The sequence below is a fragment of the Pleurodeles waltl genome, chromosome 8 (genome assembly GCF_031143425.1).
Source record: "Pleurodeles waltl isolate 20211129_DDA chromosome 8, aPleWal1.hap1.20221129, whole genome shotgun sequence".
Classification (NCBI taxonomy): domain Eukaryota; kingdom Metazoa; phylum Chordata; class Amphibia; order Caudata; family Salamandridae; genus Pleurodeles; species Pleurodeles waltl.
Window position 1 is genome coordinate 700169098 of NC_090447.1, and position 19467 is coordinate 700188564.

Sequence of the window (19467 nt, forward strand, 5' to 3'; positions counted from 1 at the left end):
TTTATCAGCACATTTCTCTAAAACAGATAATGATGGAAAAACTTCAACACCCTGAAGACTGCCTTCAAGTCCTTCCAATTGGATGATCTGCAACTCTCCAAGAAGGACCAGTTGAACTGGCAAGATCTGTCCTACAGAGAAGCACCCCAGCCCATCTTGCTGGCATCTGTTGGCAGCACTAATGGAGGATCTAGATGTATCTCCACCCCTTTGGACAGATTCCCTATGTCCAACCACCAAAGAAGACTGAATTTGGCAGATGGGTTACTCCGTCACAAACATGACTGATATCCCATGTGCCCTTTTATGACGATTCCCATGTGATATAATGGGATTGTAATATGGCGGATGGGATATCCGTCAAGTCTGTGATGGAGTAATGCCATCTACCAAACTTAAAATCGGGCCCTGAATCTGACCTTCTGAGACAGGGGAACCATTTGTCCAAGGAATAAAGTGTTGATGACCAACGACTGTTGAAATGCCACAGAAGAGGCCGTATATAAAACCTTGCCCATTCTACTGTATGCATTGTGTCTTACAAGTATCCCTGAACCTCCAAGCAAAGTCTTGCTGGAGCCTGATCCCTAGAGAGCAGATTCTATACTGTCAATTGTAAACATGGAATCCTCTTCTCAGATCCATCCTGAAATGGGATTCTTTGAGGGAGACCGCTGACATTTTGGAAGATTCAGTATAAGGCCCAGACTGAGTAGAACCCCCTTCAATTGATCCCAGAAGAGATGAATTTGGTTCAGACTTGAGGCATGTAGGAGTTCATCATCTAGGTAGGGAAAAAACTGAATCTCCAGAACATGCAGGTGAGCCACCACTGGTACCATCATCTTGGTGAAGACACTTGCAGCTGACTTTAGGCCAAAAGAGAGAACTACAAACTGTCAATTAAGGTCCCCCACTGAAAACCTCATAAACTGGTGATGTTGCATGGCAATGGGAATGTGCAAGTAGGCATCTATAAGATCCAGGGTGATCAGAAAGTGGTTGGACATAATCAAAGGGATAATCCTTTGAATGTTTTCTATTTTTAAATTGACATCCTGAATGAAAGGATCGAGGTTCTTTAAATCAATGACCAGGCAGAAATCCTCTGAAGCCTTTGGAACCAGGAAAACACACTGAGACACCTATTAGACCCCACTCCTCTCCGGGGACAGGAACTATTGCACTCTTCCTGTGAAACAATGAAATCCCCTCCAATAATGCCCTGTTCTTGATCCGGTTTAGAAGCAAAGGAATACAAATGATCCCCATAGACCGGGGAAGAGAAGGAATATCTATCAAATAATCCCACCTTATCACCTGGAGCACCCTCTGATCCATTGACAATAGTTGTCTCTGAGATCTGACCTGCTGTATCCTTCCACCAACCCTTAACACAGAGGCCTCCATCTTGACATAGTCAGGATCACTGTTCTTTTTTGGACTGTATCTGGTTTAATCTTCTTAAAGGGTTTGAAGGAAGATCTAGGCTGAAACCTCGCTGACTGGTCCGGACTCTGCTGTCTTCATGATGGTTGGCAAAATGATGACTTGGATTTTGAAGGAGTTGCCCCTTTCAAAGAATTACACTGGAAAGAAGAGAAAGATTTCCTTTCCTCAAATATTCAGTGCAATCTATCCTCCAGCTCCACACCAAAGAGACGAGAGCCCTCAAACAGCATCTGAGGTGCAACAGCACGTTCTGGCGCATCAGTATTTCAGCCCTTGAAATAGAGGTTTCGTAGCAATCAATGCTCCCTTTGCCAGCGCCAGTGATCTAACCTCATCAAAGCAAATGTCAGAGAGGAATTCAATCTGAATTTCCAGGTCTTCCAACAAGGGGGGCTGAAATCTGACCCTTGCTGAATGGCAGGAAACAAGGATTTGAAATCAGTGATGAGGGACTGTGCTGTGTACCCCTCATAAATCCCTGCTCTCATTGCCACATGAGATCCAGAAAATCCTTCCTTAAGGCAGAATCCACATTCTTATCTGATGAATCCTTTAAAATGCTTTCCTCTGCCATGTAAGGGCAACCCATCAGGCTGGCTACCACAGAATCAATGTGTACATTTTCTGATAAGACAGTCCATAACCTCAAGGGCATATAACTTTAACATAAGTCTGGGCAACTTAATATTTTCTGGACCTTTCCATTCCTGCTTGATGCAAAGGAGCCCAATAATATATGGTCTTTGGAATAGCATCAAACGGGATTCATCAGAGGTTCCAGGCTTGTCAATAGGAGCAAATCTCAAATGTTCTCTTATATGGGTTGACAGCCCCCCCCTCCTTCGAGACATATTTGTTCTAGGGATCAGAGGGGCCAGGTGCATCATCTGATGAATCAGACGCTTCAGACAAAGACAGTTCCTCTGTAGTTTCCGTGGAATGAGCAGGAGGAGGTACCTTGTCTTTAAAGGCAGTCAGTTCTTTAATACCATCCGCTGTATTGTGTCCTCATCCTCCCCTTCAAGCCTCCTGCTACATTTTGGCAAAATGTATTGCCCTGGGGAAGAAGAGGCAGTAGAGGTAGACAGAGAAACATGTCTTCTCTTTGCTGAGTGCTTCTCCATTGTATGAGTAAACACAGCACAGGTAGCAATGTCTTGAAATCAGTGCAGACAAAAGATCCTCATAAGTAATAAGCACCCACTCACCTTGGGCTCTTTAAATAATGAAAAAGATGTGTGCTGCCTTTCATGTGTCTGATTGAAGGAGATGTGCATGCTCGCATAGAGAATCCCCACCTGCTCATGTGCGAGCATACTCATTGTGCAAGCTTTTAGATATCAGGAATGCGCAAGTCCAGCCAAACATGTATGGGTAAGGCTCTGCACATGTACAGAAGATACAACACTCCCTCCAATGCCCAGCTTACCAAAAGGGGGCAAAACAAAAATAAAGATGTCTGATTCTTAAAAGGATGCCCTGCTGGAAGGATGCATCGACAGCCAGCCACAGGAGAAGAGGCTGCATCGTGTTCTTCCTCCTAAAGACATCTGCTCCCCCGACAGAGACCTGCCACCTTCCAAGCCCAGCATGAAAGGTGAGACAGGCTCCACAGCATGGGTGGCCCCAGCCCTCTAGGGACCTCCAAGTTCTTACCCCGATGCAGGGAACAAAAATCAAGAGGTGCCATGAATGAATGCTTGCCTCTTTTATGGCACCCAGGTAGCATGGATAAGGCTGGCCATCAGGGATCATCCTTGCTCTTTGTTCCTGTAGCCAGGTGACATCACCACACATTGTAATGACTGGGACAAGGGGGGTAGGGGTAATATCCCTGCATTTGCATCTCATATATGGCTTAAAATGTAGAAAATAACAAAAAAACGAATCTCAAGGCCTATTAAAATAATAAAAAGGGGCACAAAAATCCTACAATATTCATATTGCTCTGCAAAAATATACAAAACTATGTATAATAATTCAGGAGAATCACAGAGACTTCTGCTCAATCGCAAATAGATCTATCGATTTTTAGAAACTTTCAACAGTAGAAGTGGATAAACTTCATATTGATATATTGGCAGTTAATTAAGCTCTTATTGACTATTCAATGTACCAAGGCAAGAAGGGGAGGATCTATAGAAGAAGGTTTTGTATTTCACAATATTGAGTTGGCTCCTGTTAGACTGTTCATCCTTGGCGTGGTCTCCCTTAACTTTTTGCCTCTGTTCCCCAGGTTGTTGATGTGTGCTGGACTCTGATTTTACTGTTTTTGTTACTCTGGGCACTTTACCACTGCTAACCAGTGCTAATGTGCAAGTGCTCCTTTACAAAATGTGTATGTGATTGGTTTATCCATGATTGGCATATTTGATTTATTAGTAAGTCCCTAGTACAGTGCACTAGAGGTGCCCAGGGCCTGTAAATCAAATGCTACTAGTGGGCCTGCAGCACTGGTTGTGCCACCCACATAGGTAGCTCTGTAATCATGTCTCAGACCTGCCACTGCAGTGTCTGTGTGTGCAATTTTAACTGTAAATTCGACTTGGCAAGTGTACCCACTTGCCAGGCCTAATCCTTCCCTTTTCTAACATGTAAGACACCCCTAAGGTAGGCCCTAGGTAGCCCCAGGGGCAGGGTGCAGTGTATGGTTAAGGTAGGACATATAGTAATGTGTTTTATATGTCCAGACAGTGAAATATTGCTAAATTCGTTTTTCACTGTTGCAAGGCCTGTCCCTCTCATAGGTTAACATGGGGGCTACCTTTACATCTGATTAAAGTGTAGATTCCCTTTGGGAGCGGATGGACATGTGGAGTTTGGGGTCTATGAGCTCACAATTTAAAAATACATCTTTTAGTAAAGTTGATTTTAAGATTGTGTGTTTGAAAATGCCACTTTTAGAAAGTGAGCATTTTCTTGCTTATACCATTTCTGTGACTCTGCCTGTTTGTGGATTCCCTGTCTGGATCAGTATGACAGTTGGGCTGGTTGCACCTCACACTAGACAGTGACACAAAAGGAGCTGGGGTGTAGCCTGCATATCCTGATGAGCCATCTGTGCTAGGCGGGAGGGGAGGAGTGGTCATTCACATCTGAAAGGGCTGTGCCTGCCCTCACACAATGCAGTCTCCAACCCCCTGGTGAGTGTCTGGGGCCTGGCCTGGGCAAGGCAGGATTTCACATTCCAAAGAGACTTTACTTTGAAGTAGGCCTACTTCAAAGGAGAAATTGGGTATAAGAAGGGCACCCAAAACCACAGACTTTAGAGAAACACTTCTGGAACCAAGAGGAACCTCTGCCTGGAGAAGAGCTGAATAGCTGAGGAAGAAGAGCTGCCCTGCCTGTGACTGTGCTTTGTGGAGCTATCCTGCAGTTGCTGCTTCTGCCAGAGTAAGAGGGCAAAGACTGGACTTTGCGTGCCTTCCATCTTGACAAGAAATCTGAAAGGGCTTGATCTAGAGCTTGCCTCCTGTTGTTTGAAGTCTCAGGGACAGCAAAGACTTCTCTTTGCCAGCACCTGGAGACCTGGATTCTCTGGAGAGACTCCTACTCTGCCCTGTGGTGCCCATCCAGTTCCTGGGACCCTGAAAGGAGAAGCTGGCAGCCTAAAGACAAGAAAATCCACACACAGAGCGCCGTGCGGGAAAAGATTGACGCAAATACGGCTCCGCAGCTGAGAAACGATGCTCGCAGGAAACGTGACCGAAAAATTGACGCACGGAGCAGGAGAAATGACGTGCAACATTGCTGATGGAGGCTGGGAGATCACAACCTGCGCTGCGGGATTTTCGGATCACCGTGTGACTGGAGTTTTGATTCAAGTACCGCCGTGCGGAGTTATTTTTGACGCACACCTGCCCGTGCAAGATTATTTTTGACGCACACCAGGTACATTTTCACTCTAGCAGCGCTAGTGTGTTTTTAAAACTACTTAAAGACTCTTTTTGATTTTTAATTGATAACTTTACTTGTGTATGGTGGATTTTTGTTGTTTTGGTCTTGTTTTGTTTAGATAAATATTTTCAATTTTTCTAAACTGGTGTTGTGTCATTTTTTAGTGTTTTCATTAAGTTACTGTGTGTGTTGGTACAAATACTTTACACCTAGAACTCTGAAGTTAAGCCTACTGCTCTGTCAAGCTACCAAGGGGGTAAGCAGGGGTTAGCTGAGGGTGATTCTCTTTTACCCTGACTAGAGTGAGGGTCCTTGCTTGCACAGGGGGTAACTTGACTGTCAACCAAAGACCCATTTTTAACAGCTCCCGTAGCTAAGACACAAACAGTTGAATCTAACAGGCTCGCTGTTAACTCTGAAACCACAAGTAACACTTCTTTCAAGCCTGGTTAATATTTTGTTGGGCTGCCAATGTAGGCTTTCCACTAGCACTGACAGCAGGAGCATTGCTGTCACAAACATAATGGTCTGCACGACTTTAAACAGAGCGGACAAGAGGTCAGTTTGGTGGACAGAGTATTCTGCCACAAGTGAGGCCCTATTTTTTTTATAATTCAGATTATATTTGAAATCTGGCTTAGTGGACCTTGACAAAAATTGCCCAATTCCATTTAGTTCTTAAGATGGGCTCCTGGACTCCTCTAAGCCCACTTCTATTTCACTGTCACCCATTAGCATTTTTTCATTTTTCATTTACTCACCTCTCCACTTATTCACACCATGTTACACTTTATTCCTGTGAGGCACACTTCCTGCTTACTGTCAACTAGTTCTGAAGCATATTCATGTAATGCATTTCTCATACATTGTAAGTTCAATCAATTTAACAATGAAGAAGCTATGCATATTAGAGTTATTGATGGATGCTTGTTTGGTTCATTCAGATGACAAATACTGAGAGAAACTCTTAGTCTGGAGCGAGTGTTGAAGGCAGCCAGAGCTGAGAAACTTGCTGAGAGGCAAGCTGCTGACATGGAGGCTGGAAGTACCAACAGTGAATCAGTCATGAGTGTGAAAAGTAATTTGAAGCAAAAGACTGAAGGACCCAAAATGATGTTTACACATAAAAAGAAGATGTGTTTTAGATATGGATTTTGGTTTCCACACAAAGGAAAGCTTCCTACCATTGGACAGATATGTAAAGGCTGTGGGAAAGAGAACCCTTTTGTGATGATGTGTAAAGTGAATGAAAATGTAAGTTCATCACAGCACAAAGACAAAATGGCCATCAGAATGTTCTGGAAACAATGTTCGACGCATGCCCACGGTGCCAAGGGTGACATCAGTTGAGGCACAAAGATACTAAACGAAGTTGGTCATCATCTAAATCATCGTCAAACAGTTCTTCCATCTCAATAACAAGTAAAAGTGAAGAATGTGATTGCACAATTTCGATGTTTACCTCAGACAAACATGCACATGTCAAGTGTGCGTTCAACAAGACAAAACTAAAACTCTTTGGCCATATCCAAAGCTTCATTCAGAGGTTGTGGTCCATGGTAGCCCGGTCTGGTCAGGTGCTATCCTTGCACAGCATAACACACACCCAAATGCTTGACAACATATTGTGGCCTATACCAGTAGAAGTTTGTCCCAAACAGAACATGCTTATTCACAGCCTGTGAAAGAAGGTAATCCTGTACAGAAAGCCTTTTATGCTGGTAACTGATCATCATGCCTTGCTGACCATCTTTGGCAATCCAAAAGCCAGGATGCCTCCTTGCATTGAACAATGGGAACTACGATTGCAAGAGTGTGATTATGCAAGTGTGCATTATCAGGAAAAGCATCAGAATCTTTTTGACTACTTTTCGAGAGTGCCTATGGAGTGTCATGGTACTCCATTCCCAACGGCTGAGGCTTACATTAATTTCATTGACAAGTCTAGTATACCAGCTACTATATCGTTAGCCCAGATTGCTCCTGCCACAAGCCATGATAGTGACCTGCTGAAGTTAAAAGACATAATTACACATCAGTTGTGGAACAAAAACACTCAATCTCTCAACAATGATGGTGAATAGCAAAAATAAAAAAATGGCAAAGATTAATTGCTCATAACTCGGGAAGGAGTTATACTGCCATGGTCAAGAATCCTGATTCCAAAGAGTCTGTGACAGAAAGTGATTAAAGGGGCTCATGAAGGACATCATGGTATCGCTGCCACAAAAAGAGCTTGGTTTCCACACTTAGATGAAAGAGTTGAGAAGGAAAACAAAGCCTCTCACATATGCAATTGCCTTTCTACCAATGTTACCCACCATAGTTTGAACATATCAAAACTTCCTAAACATGCATGGGAGAAAATAGCCAGTGATTTCTTTCATACAATTGACAATGGACATCATCTAATGAAGACTGTAGATGAATACTCCCATTTCCCACTGGATGAAGATCTCTCATCTACGACTCACGAACGAGTCATTGAAAAACTTGATGGCATCCTTGCGACTTGCGGCATACCAGCCATTGTGAAGTCTGACAATAGCTCACCTTTCAACAGTGAAGAAGTTAAAGAATTTCTGGGGCATCAGAACATTAAGCATCAAAAAGATTACACTTTTATGGCTGCATGCCAATAGACTTAATGAGTGTTTTATGAGTACATTAAAGAGAGTAGTACAGTGTGCATGCAACTCTTGAGAAGCTCAATTTGAAAACAGCACTGCATTCTACTCTGCAAACTTATCCTTCCACACCTCACACAACCACAGGTTAAGGTTCTGTGACTTTGATGTTTGGAAGAGCACTGACTACCAAGTTACCTTAATGGACCACCAAGAGAGATAAAAGTGAAAATATAATTCGAACGAAGGATTTGGTTAACAAGCAGAAAATGAAAGGTTAGGCAGACAAGAGGCAACATGCAAAATACATCTCCTTTAGAAAGAAGATTTGTTGATTGCATGGCAGATGCGCAAAAGAAAATCTGATGCTCTTTATGATGCCAAACCTTTTCAAGTTGTGTCTACCAAAGGACACATGTTGGTTGACCAGTGCCTTGGGAAGTCTTTAACCAGAAACCTATCTCACTTTATGTATGTGTTTCTTTAGTCTTCAATTCCAAAAGTAGAGAGAAAGACCGACTCTGAAAACTCAGTGACTTCTACTGCCCCTCTACCATCTTTGGCAATCTCTGACACTGAAGAGGACAGCTTAAAACTTCCAGTAACCAGATCTAGTTGTACCATCAAAGCACCAAGAGAAGAGATACAATTGTACATGTTTATAGTTATATGTGTGTATGTCTACTGATTTTATAAAAATTGTAATCTTTCATTTAACAGAGGGGGAAATGCAGTGTCTTGCATGTTTTAGGACGCAACCTTTCTGGCTCCAAACTGACTCGTATCAGTGTGATGTAATCACTAGAATACAATGTAGTGAACTCATGGTTTAGAATTTTAGAGTTCACTGGTACAGGCAGATGAATAAAGGCGTGTGATTTACAGCTTCTTGTGTGGCCTACTCATTGGTTGGTACCCAGGCTGGGAAGGACGCTACACCACTGACATTTCATGCATTCATTCTGCAACACAAAATGGTCATAAGCACACGTTTTTCTACGAACACTGCTAGGATGAAAAAGAAAGCGTAAGAGGTAATTTAGAAATGGAATTTAACCAGGCCTGTGACCAGACCGATATTGTCCAATACAAGTTTTCTTGTTCTATTGCAAACCTTTCTACTTTCATCCGGGAGGGGGGAGTCAAAATCTGCTCATTAAAACGATACACCACATGCAAATAAAAGTAAACTACGCTCTCTTGAGCATGGGCCTGTTAATAATAAATATATTGGCACTAATGACAAGTGAACTTCTATCATTATAATTATAACAATGCTTGGATTAATTTTAGAGTAATGTTGGTTTGGCAGTTCCACACTACCCACAAGGATATGTTTTATGTCACAGTAAAGATATGTGTCTTAATCGGTGGAGTTGTTTGTGACTGGTGATATAATCCAGGCATTGCAGTCATCAGTCATTCTCCAAACGTATTCATGCAACATTTTCCCCTTTCGGTTTACCTTCTCTAGGTGGCAGTTGATCTGGGAGAAGTCGCTGGCCCGTCCTTCCATCTAAAAATGAATCCACAAACTGGCAGTGATCTTCTCCGTAACCTGATTCGTCACCTATATTGTAAAATTTACCTGAAAGTGGAAATTATGAGGAAGGGTTACACAACCAAATACTTTGATTGTGAACATTTCCAGCTTGACTTTGTTTGAAGTCCCTGTTCAAAACCATTTCTTTAATATTATGTTATGCAGAAATGTTATATATACACATATAGCTAGGTGAAAATGTCAGTACAAACGTTACATTTCAAACTTAAAAAGACACTGAAATTCACTTGTTATAGTTAAGTGAAGTAACTATAACACTCACATCTTCAACATGCACAGCGTTGCCATCAATGATTTCATAGAATCTGCCATGAGTGATGTAGTTTATGAGGTCATGAGCATTGCATGGCAAGGGCCTGAGTTATAGTTACTGTAGCCCTTGTTTTTTTTCAGTGATTTTCTATTTTTCGTAATATAAAGTAACATTGCATTAATTGCACCTTGGCTTTGGCTGTGCGCGGCGAGGGGTGGGGTTGGCCACAGGGCCGGGCCATCACAATAAAAGGGTGTGTCATTTTAAATAAGACTTGACCATCAAAATGTAAAGGACTGTCATTTTAAGTAAGGCAGACCTTCTAGCTTTTGTCAAAGATTCTAAACTCGCTTACATAAAAATCAGTTCTATTGGCCTTGTCAGGACATCAATTTATAGATAAAGCAGACCCAGTGACTTTGTCAAAGGGTCTCTCCATTAATAAATTAGCTGTGTCATAATTTATTATCAAAATCAAAGGAATCAATAACTATAAACAATGCATTCATAATTAAAACACATGTAGCATCTTTAAATAATACATATTTAATAAAAAATATTTATTAACATTCTAATATAAATAACAGAGTGATCCCCCTGGCCCTGGCCTAACCAAGGGGGGTTCAAATTGAAAATGGCAGGGCTCTGCCCTTTTATGAATTTTATTTGAATCTCGTTTTGGCCATTGGTGGGGCGTTCTGGGACCCAAACGCAAGGCCTAGGGGTCAGGATATCCCTACCCCATCTCCCTATATGTTTTTTTAAATTGTTGTTTTCAGGACACAGGGACTGAGTCTCCAAGTCCTAAAATGGCTGGTGACACATTGTGCTGATGTGAGATAGCCACTCAGATCCTATCTTTTGATCTGCTAATCCCACAGTAGTTCTGAGTCCCTAGATAGCTATATGTTTTAAGCCTTAATTTAATAAAAAATACCGCACGGATTGACACCCAGTCACAAACAGCACACTTTCTAGCAAAGATTTAGCTTTCTGTGAAAGTCTATGGGAAATTGAATAGTGAATATGGCATGTGGTTCCCCCCCCCCAGCCTTATAGAGGGCTCAGGAACCCTATCACCTGGGGCCAATAGAAAAAATATGGCGAGTGGGGCATGCAGCGCCCCTCCCCAAACCTTCTTGAGGTCCCGGGGACCCTGTATTCTGGGTCGTTTATTTTTATAATGGGGAGGAGGGTGCACGTCCTCCTCCAAGCCTCATAAAGGCCCAGGGACCCCCTCCACTGGGGCCAGTATTTTTATTTGGTGAGGGGCAGCATTTGGGGCACCCCTTCCTGAAGATCGGCTCTGGGGACCCCATCCCTCACAGCTTGATTGCACTGTCCTGGAGACCCCCAACTCCCTTGACACAGCGGTTCTTTCTCTTGGAGAGTGCGGGCAGGAAACAAAAATCTGTTCCCTGCCACGTTATCCCGAGCAGGGAACATAATTTGCCCCTGACCGGCTGTGAGGAATGCGGCTCACCCCAAGCGGGATCAAAGAAATAGATCCGGCTCCCAATGGCCTTAGGGCCCCCCAGTTACCTCCAATGAGTGTTCATTTAAATTGTGGGTGCCCAGGATAGACACCAGAGAACCACTGCTTAAAAAAATGCTGGCTCCTGCTGACACCCCCAGTGGGTGCCAGCTTGGGAGCCGTAGGGGCTGCAAGGGGCCTTCGGGCTCCCCAGTGGCCCTCAACTCTAAATAAAAAGGTGTGAGTCCTCAGGTTGACACCCAGGCACCCAAAAAAAATTAAAAATAAATAAAATGAATAATAAATTATCTACTCATTTATTATTCACTGCTCAAGAGAAAGAGCACCCCATAATACCTTACAAGCGCTTTTTACTTTGCCGTTGGGGGAACATGAGCAACAGTGATGAAAAACCAACTCAGAATATATATATTGATGGGTTCATGGAGGTTTGGTGCTGGTGAAGTAATAATCTAGAGTTTTCCAAAGTGCTCTGGAATGTGGTTTCGAAAGGGGATTTAGAAGAGAAACATTGCCGGCACCTCAGAAGTAAGAGATCCTGGTCATCCAGGATTTAAAGGAAGTAGCAGCCCTGTTCTTCAATTATTGAGAAAAAACTTACAAGCAGTAGCCATTAGGATACCTAGAGGAGATGGCTGTCGTCTGATTTGAGTCTTGGGTCAAGAAACACTTGAATGAGTGAGAGAAAGTGTTGTTTCAGTTGAATTCGAAAGAGGATATGAATACAGTCAAATATCTGTTCCCAAAACTATGAAGCAGCACTACAGAACAAAAGCAGATGATGAAGGTCACCCGTAGCATTGTTACAATTCCAGCATGTTGGATCCTCGCTAAGAGACAGTTTATGGAGATCGGATGGAGTCCAGAATGTTCTGTGAAGAAGCCAGTATTTTGTTTGGGTTAGGGAGAGGGTGATTTTATTGGAAACAACTGAATTCCAGATCTCCTAGTCTTCTGGGGAAATAACCCCTGATGAGTACCATTTCTAGACTGTGTTCAAGTTTGTATTAGTGGTTTTGGGCCTGAAGAGGTGATAAACATTTGGATGCTAGTTCCCTAACTACCGCCCTGGTGCACCGTATCTTAAATACAGCTCACAGATGTTGGCGTTTGGGGACACTAAGGGGCGCAAGGAAAGTGACGGTGTATTTGATGCTGCACCATTTTTCTTAAATCTGCCCCTTAGTGTCTCATGAGATGTGGGAGCAAAACACAATTAGTCTCTGTGAGATAAAAAGACTAACCACTAATTTAGTAAACAGTAAGGCCAGATAGGCACAAGATTGAACCATATATACTGTGTGGTGTGTATTAAAGACATAATGCAACTAGAAAAGTCCAAGGATGAGAGTTGGATACCATCTACATACCCCAATACCAGAGGGGTATCAAAGGAATTAGACTGTGGCACCAGGGCTATACTAATATATGTATACAAATACCCCATACTAGTTTAGAGAAATATTTGCACAGCTAAATAGTGGGCTTCTTGTTGGTACTAATTCTATAGAGTACAGTCAAAAACATAAGTCGTCCCAATAGAGAATATGAGTGTCAGTATTACCACCTGACGAAGCTGTGGTGAGTCTTAAACAGCCCCATAAAAGTACAAGCAAAAAGCACTTATGTGACTTTAAACTTGAACTGGGTAGAGCAAATGATGAGATGTGTAACAAAGTAGCCTCAAAGTTTTGTTAGGAGGCGATTGGTGAGCGCCCATCAAACAGCCATCTCTTTCACCCAAGAAAAATTGGAGGTCATTAGGATTATTAAGGGTGTGGTGTTTGCTATTGTTGAGGACTTTGAATTTCGCAGGGCCAATGAAGGAGAACTGGAGGAATTCCTGAGTTTAGGTCATAGGGCAAGAAACCCGTTTTTGACTTCCACAGAGGATTTAGAGTAGCCTTGTGATATAAAGATCCTGTGACCATTCCACAAAATATGATTGTTCTTGCGCATGAATGTTATTATTAATTCAGCGTTTTGGTACCTAAGGGGGCAACAGACAATTTAGTGTGAAATAATCTTATTATGGTGGGCTTGAGAAAGGGGGCACGATGTGCCCTTTCTAGTTCAAAGATTTTAAAAAAAGATAATCCTGTCATCTGTGTTATCCAACTTTCCAGAAAAGCTATGCAGGAGCCCAATGCGTCTTCTGATCCTTCCAGTACACCAAAGCTAAGTAAGTTTTCTCTTCGGTTCCTGTCCTTCAACTCAGTGATATTCTTTTGTAGGTATTTTGGGCCACATGTACAAATATCAGGTTTTGCGACTCGCAAATTGCGAGTCGCAAAACTTGATGTACAACAGTGTCAATTACACTGTTTGCGATTCTCAATGGGTTTGCAAATGACCTACCTCATAATTATTCATGAGATAGGTCGCAATTTGCGACCCCCATTGGGAATGGCGGCACTCACAGGGATGGTGGCTTGCTGGGGACAGCAGACCACCATGTCTGTGAATGCTTTTAAATAAAGCAGTTTTTTTCAAAAAATGCAGCCCATTTGCCTTAAAAGACTTAAAAGAACACAGGATGTATTTCAAAATCAAAAATGAAAAGTTTTCTTTTCATTTTTTCAGAGCAGGCAGTGGTCTGTGGGACCACTACCTGCTCTGAAAAAATATTTGCGCTACGATTCACAAAGGGGAAGAGGTCCCCTGAGGACCCCTTCCATTTGGAATGGATAGCACCAATTTGAAATTGGAGCCAACTGCCATTGTTTTGTGAACGCATTCACGGTCACAAAACAATCGTACATTGCACTGCGACTCTCAATTAGGTAGGGAACATACTTCCCAATTGCGACTCGCAAACTCTTTATGCAATTCAGTAAAAATATTACTGCATCGCAAAAATGGGCTTGTACATACCAAAATGCTTTTTTCTTCTGCAAATCGGGCCGTTGCAACAAGAAAAAAGGTACGTACATCTGGCCCTAGGTTACAATTTACAGATTCTGAACATTCTTGTGAGTGAGAGTGGAAATTTTTTCTGAGGAGCTGATCCTTTTCTTTGTGACAATCACATTATGTCACTTCTTATTGAACAGATTTTCCCCTGCATCACAACTGTATTGGCTTTGGCGAATTTTGCCAAGTCATGAACATCTGCAAGTTTTTAAAGGATAATATTCATGGTACTGCTTATATCAGTTCTCCTCTTAATAGGAGAGTCAGGCAGCGGTGGTTCAGCATTGATATGTTTATCAACTTTGGGTATGCCTTTGTTATAACATTCAGTGACTATTAAGATGAGTGAGACTCCAGTCACCCGTTAAGTATGAAAATCACACTACTGAATTTGTGAGGTGACAAGCACAAGGATGCAAAGGAATCACAGTCAGTCAAGAATGAGGATTACTTGCTGATCATGGTGTCGAATTCAGAGCTTCAGTGATAACATACTGAAGAATATCATAACCAGTTGTTGGAGGCTGGCCCTCCATGTAGTGTACAAAATCAAGTACACTGTGTAGAGGGTTCAGGCAACCACACATTGGTTTCCAGAAGTACAAATTAGACCACCTAATGCTCCAGTTTTGAAGGTAGCTGGTCGAGCATTTAGGCTAATCCAGGAGATGTGCTAAGCATTTGCTGTACTCAAAAATCCAATCAAGTACCACACACTCAATGAATAACTCAAGACCAGAATTTATAGAAATACTTCAGAATTTTATATACATTTTAAGAGCAAGATCTTTAGAATATGTTAAGTACTTTTCTTGTTATGACTTTTTCAAGTTTTGCCAAAGTTAGTCTTTCTGTGCGAAATTACACACCATTGGAATCAACGCACAGTCACCTTTAAAAATGCAGTACAAATCACACAGTTAAATTACCAGTCTCTTCTCTTGCAAGATGGTCGCATCAGTTGGTGGGCACACTGTGCCGGCTGGAGAGTCTCGGGCGGCTCTCAGTTCCAGCGGGAGCAGCATTGGAGGGGTTCTTGGCACAGGTACTGGGCCACCTGAAGGGGTCACTTGGAAAAGGAGCTGGTTTGCAGACTTAAAGATGGTGCCTTGGGGTCCCCTTTGGCTGATGAGATCGCAAGGGGTGGGGGACCCGGGGCACACAGCAAATCCTGCGATGCAAGGCCCAGGGTGGTCAGGTGCAGGGCGAGTTGGAGGTCCAGGAGCTGTGCGCAACAGAGTCCTATGGAGCAGGGGGTGAGTCACTTTGAGGACTGCTTACAGGACAATGGTGGCACTCTGGTCGGAGGCCCGGGGTGTTCCCGAAGTCCCTCGACTTGGGCTTCCTCCTGATCATTTTTCAGCTCTGGGGGAGCTGTTTTTCTGCTTGTCCTATGTCAGCTAACCAGTGCCCAGGGTATTGGTGTAACTCAGCCACTAGAGGGCAGTCGTCACTGTGTCATCAGGTCAAGCTGTGACTTCCGGTCACAGAGATATTGGCTTGTCAGTGAAGTGACCCTCACTGTTTTGTTAGTCCTTTGCAGGTTTCTTGATTTTCTTGAGAGGGGCTGCCACCCAGGAGGGAGATCTTGGATGATTCTTGAAGCCTGGGGGACCCCTGGGTTTCTTGGGGTTGGTCTAGTGTCCAGCTCCTCTGCAGCGGTGATTTTCGGGTCCTGGGTGCAGCAGGCAGGGTTTGGTGCCTTTTCTACTGCAGCAGGTCCTCAGTTCGCTTGCTGTGGTCTTCTTTCAGTGCTGGTCTTCTTTTCAAATCCTTTTCAAATCTAAATTCTTGGTCTAGGGGAGCCCACTAAATACTGAATTTACTGGGCATTTTAGGGGGAACCTGGTAGAGTCCAATGGGACACTTACCCTTGGGTGGCCACACCCACTACACTGACCACTTCCTGTGGGAAGGGTCACTTCCCTAAACCTGGTTGGCTATTCTCCTCCATTCAAAAATGAAGGAAAATGAAATGAAGGGTCCACTTCGCCTGCAAGCCCCTAGGGGTGATGCATGCTGAGTGAGGCCACTCATCCTTCCCTTTGTGTGTTTTCCTGCCTTTGCTCTCTCCAAGAGTTGGGGATTTGTATTGGCTATCTGGATGTGACAGGTTTGCTGGAACCAGTCAGCAACCATGCCAGGATATTTTCAGGGGGCACCTCCAAGGTGACCTCTGGGTACATTTTATAATAAATCCAGCACTGGTACCAGTTTGGATCTATTATTCTGAGTTTTTTGATACCAATCAACCCAGGGTTCAGAGTAGCCATTATGTAGCTGGGAAACTCGTATTAACCAGTATCCAACACATATTAAAATGGCTGCTCTGTTCACTTACTATGTCCCTGGTTGGGCAAGGACACAATGGGAGCGTATTTCCCATGCAATTATGTCCTCACATATAGTATGGTTCACCCTGCCTCAGGGCTGGAAGGCCTGTTAGAGGGGTGACTTGCCATAACATATGCAGTGTAGGGTGGACAGGGCACACAGGCAGTGTGTCATGTCGAGTTTGTATTTTGGGTTTGCACCAAGACACTCAGCCTTCTATGGCAGTGCTGGGTGCAGCTGGAAGCATTGCTCATGGGGGTGGCACAATCAGTGCTACTCCCCTTAGTGGCTTACCCATAGTACCCCGTGTCCTGGGTACCTAAGTACCCTTTGCTACGGACTTACAGTGATAGCTAAAGGTGTATCCAATCACTTTTACCATGTTTTAGAGAAAGAACACTGGCACTGGGAGCTTGGTTAGCAGGATCCCACTGCACTCCAGTCCAAGTTGCAGTCAGAAACCAGGCAAAAAGTAGGGAGGGGTGGGTACTGCAACAAGGAGCCAGTCTCTCACACCAGCCATCAAAAGTGACCTGAATGCTGCAGAAACATAAACATGGTTTTGTGTGGTTACAAAAGGACAGATTCTGTTAACACCAAATAGATTGAGTCACTTTTGAGAGAGCACACAGTCCTTCAAGACCACGTGCAGTATCAGGCACTCACACGCTTTACAGAGTGGAATCAGCAGATCATAGTTTCCAGGAGACCTCATGATGCACGGCCATCTTAGAGTCAGGCAGTTGGAGTAGCGCACTTCGTAGGCTATAGAGATTTAAGGGCCCACAGTTAATGTAAAAACACGTAGCTTGCTAATGGGAGACAGAACATATCTCATCGGGGCACAGAGCACTGTACATAAATGCTTACTTGAAAGTTTGGTTTCAGTAAAGACCCGGTTGGGTGCCTATTCTGTGGCAGCCATTTTAAATGCTTAGTGTGGTGGCGTTGGGGAATCCGGCAAACAGGATGACTGAATGTGAAAAGCACCACTACACTTCAGGAAAAAGTAGCTTCCCAGGTACCCGACTATTTCATATTGCTGGATCCACTATTTTTTGTGTTGTGGAGCAATCCAGGGTCACAGAAACCGCAAGTTACAGCGAAGACGGCAGGAGCAGCCAAATCAAGCTGCCATCCACTGTGCTGTCCAAGCCATGCCCCCACACCACTCCACTCTTTGCCACTCCACTGTAAGCTATTCCACTCTATGTCACTCCACACTATGCCACTACACTCAATGCCATTCCATTCTATGCCATTCCACTCTATGCCAGTCAACTGTAACCACTCCACATTGTGCGAGTCTACTCCAGGTCACTCCATATCACTCCAATTTAAACTATTCAACTATAAGTCACTCCACTCTATGCTGCTCTACTCTGTGGCATTCCACTGTATGTGACTGTACTATGTGCTATTGCACTCTATGCCACTCTACGATATTGGACTCAATGCCCCTCTACACTACTGTAGTGTATGTCACTCCACTCTGCAGCACTTTACTCTATGCTATTCCTCTCTACACCACGCAAATAAATGCCAATCTATGCCACTCCACTCTATGGTATTCTAACCCACACCATTCCACTCAACACTACTCCACGCTACGCTATTACACTCTACGCCACTCTACACTATCCCACTCCACTCTTCGACACTCTACTCTATGCTATTTTACTGTAAGCCGCTCCAGTCTTCGCCACTCCACTGTATGCTGTTTCACTTTTTGCCAGTCTACTGTACGCCACTCAACTCTGTTTTTCCATTCAATGTCACTCCTCTCAATGCAACTCCACTCTGTGATATTCCACTGTACGTCTCTAAAGTGTATGCCACTCATATCTAAGTCACTCCACTCTACCATTTCCACTCTATGCCAATCCACTTATTGCCACTCTACACCACTCTACTCTCTGCTACTCCTCTCTACACCACTCCACTATATGTTACTCAACAATATGCCACTTGACACTACACCACTCAATGCCACTCCATTCAATGATATTCCATTCTAGGCCACCTCACTCTACGCCACTCCACTCTATGCTATTTCACTCTATGTCACTCCACTCAATGTTATTCCACTGTGCGCCAATCCAGACTTTGCCACTCCACAGTATGCTATTCCTCTCTTTGCCAGTCCACTGTACACCACTCCACTCTACGCTATTCCACTCAATTTCACTCCATTCTATGCAACTCCACTGTACAGTATTCCACTCTATGCCACTACACTGTATGCCACTCCTCTCTATCCAGCCATACTCTGTGCCACTCCACTGTACACCACTCCACTCTATGCTATTCTACTCTGTCACTCTACTTTATGACAGCCAACTCAATTGTTTGCCACTCCACTCAATGACACAACACTCTTCTCTACCACACACAACTCCACTTTACCACTTGCCACTGCACTGTAAGACATGCCACTCTACGCCACTCCACTGTATATCACTCTACACTATTCTGCTATATTCCACTGAACTCTACACCACGCTACTCTACAGCATTCCACTCTAAGCTACTCCACTGTACACCACTCCATGCTGTTCCACTATATGCCACTTGACTATACACCAATCTCTTATACTCTACTCAACGATATTCCATTCTATGCCACTTCCCTCTATGCAATTCCACTCTGTGCTTTCCCACTGTACGCCACCCCAGTCTGTCACTTCACTGTATGCTGTTCCACTCCACACAAGTCCACAGTATGTCACTCCACTCTATGCAAATCCACAATTCATCACTCCACTCAATGCTATTCCACTCAACGCCAGTACACTATATGCCATTCCACTCTATGCAACCATACTCTATGACACTCCTCTGTTGACCACTCCATTCTATGCTGTTCTACTCTATGCCACTCCACTCTATGACAGTCTACTCAATATTATGTCACTAAATGCCCCTCCACTCT

The 19467-nt window shown here is 43.6% G+C and overlaps 1 protein-coding gene across 16 annotated transcripts in view; it reads right to left on the reverse strand.

The window, feature by feature from the left end:
- Positions 1 to 19467, reverse strand: part of ABI3BP (ABI family member 3 binding protein) — a 2083720-nt gene that overhangs the window by 12789 nt on the left and 2051464 nt on the right. For all 16 annotated transcript variants that reach the window (XM_069204834.1, XM_069204837.1, XM_069204832.1 and 13 more), the window contains one exon: positions 9442 to 9564. In XM_069204834.1, coding sequence (XP_069060935.1) covers positions 9442 to 9564 — 123 coding nt within the window. The remainder of the gene's footprint in view (positions 1 to 9441; positions 9565 to 19467) is intronic.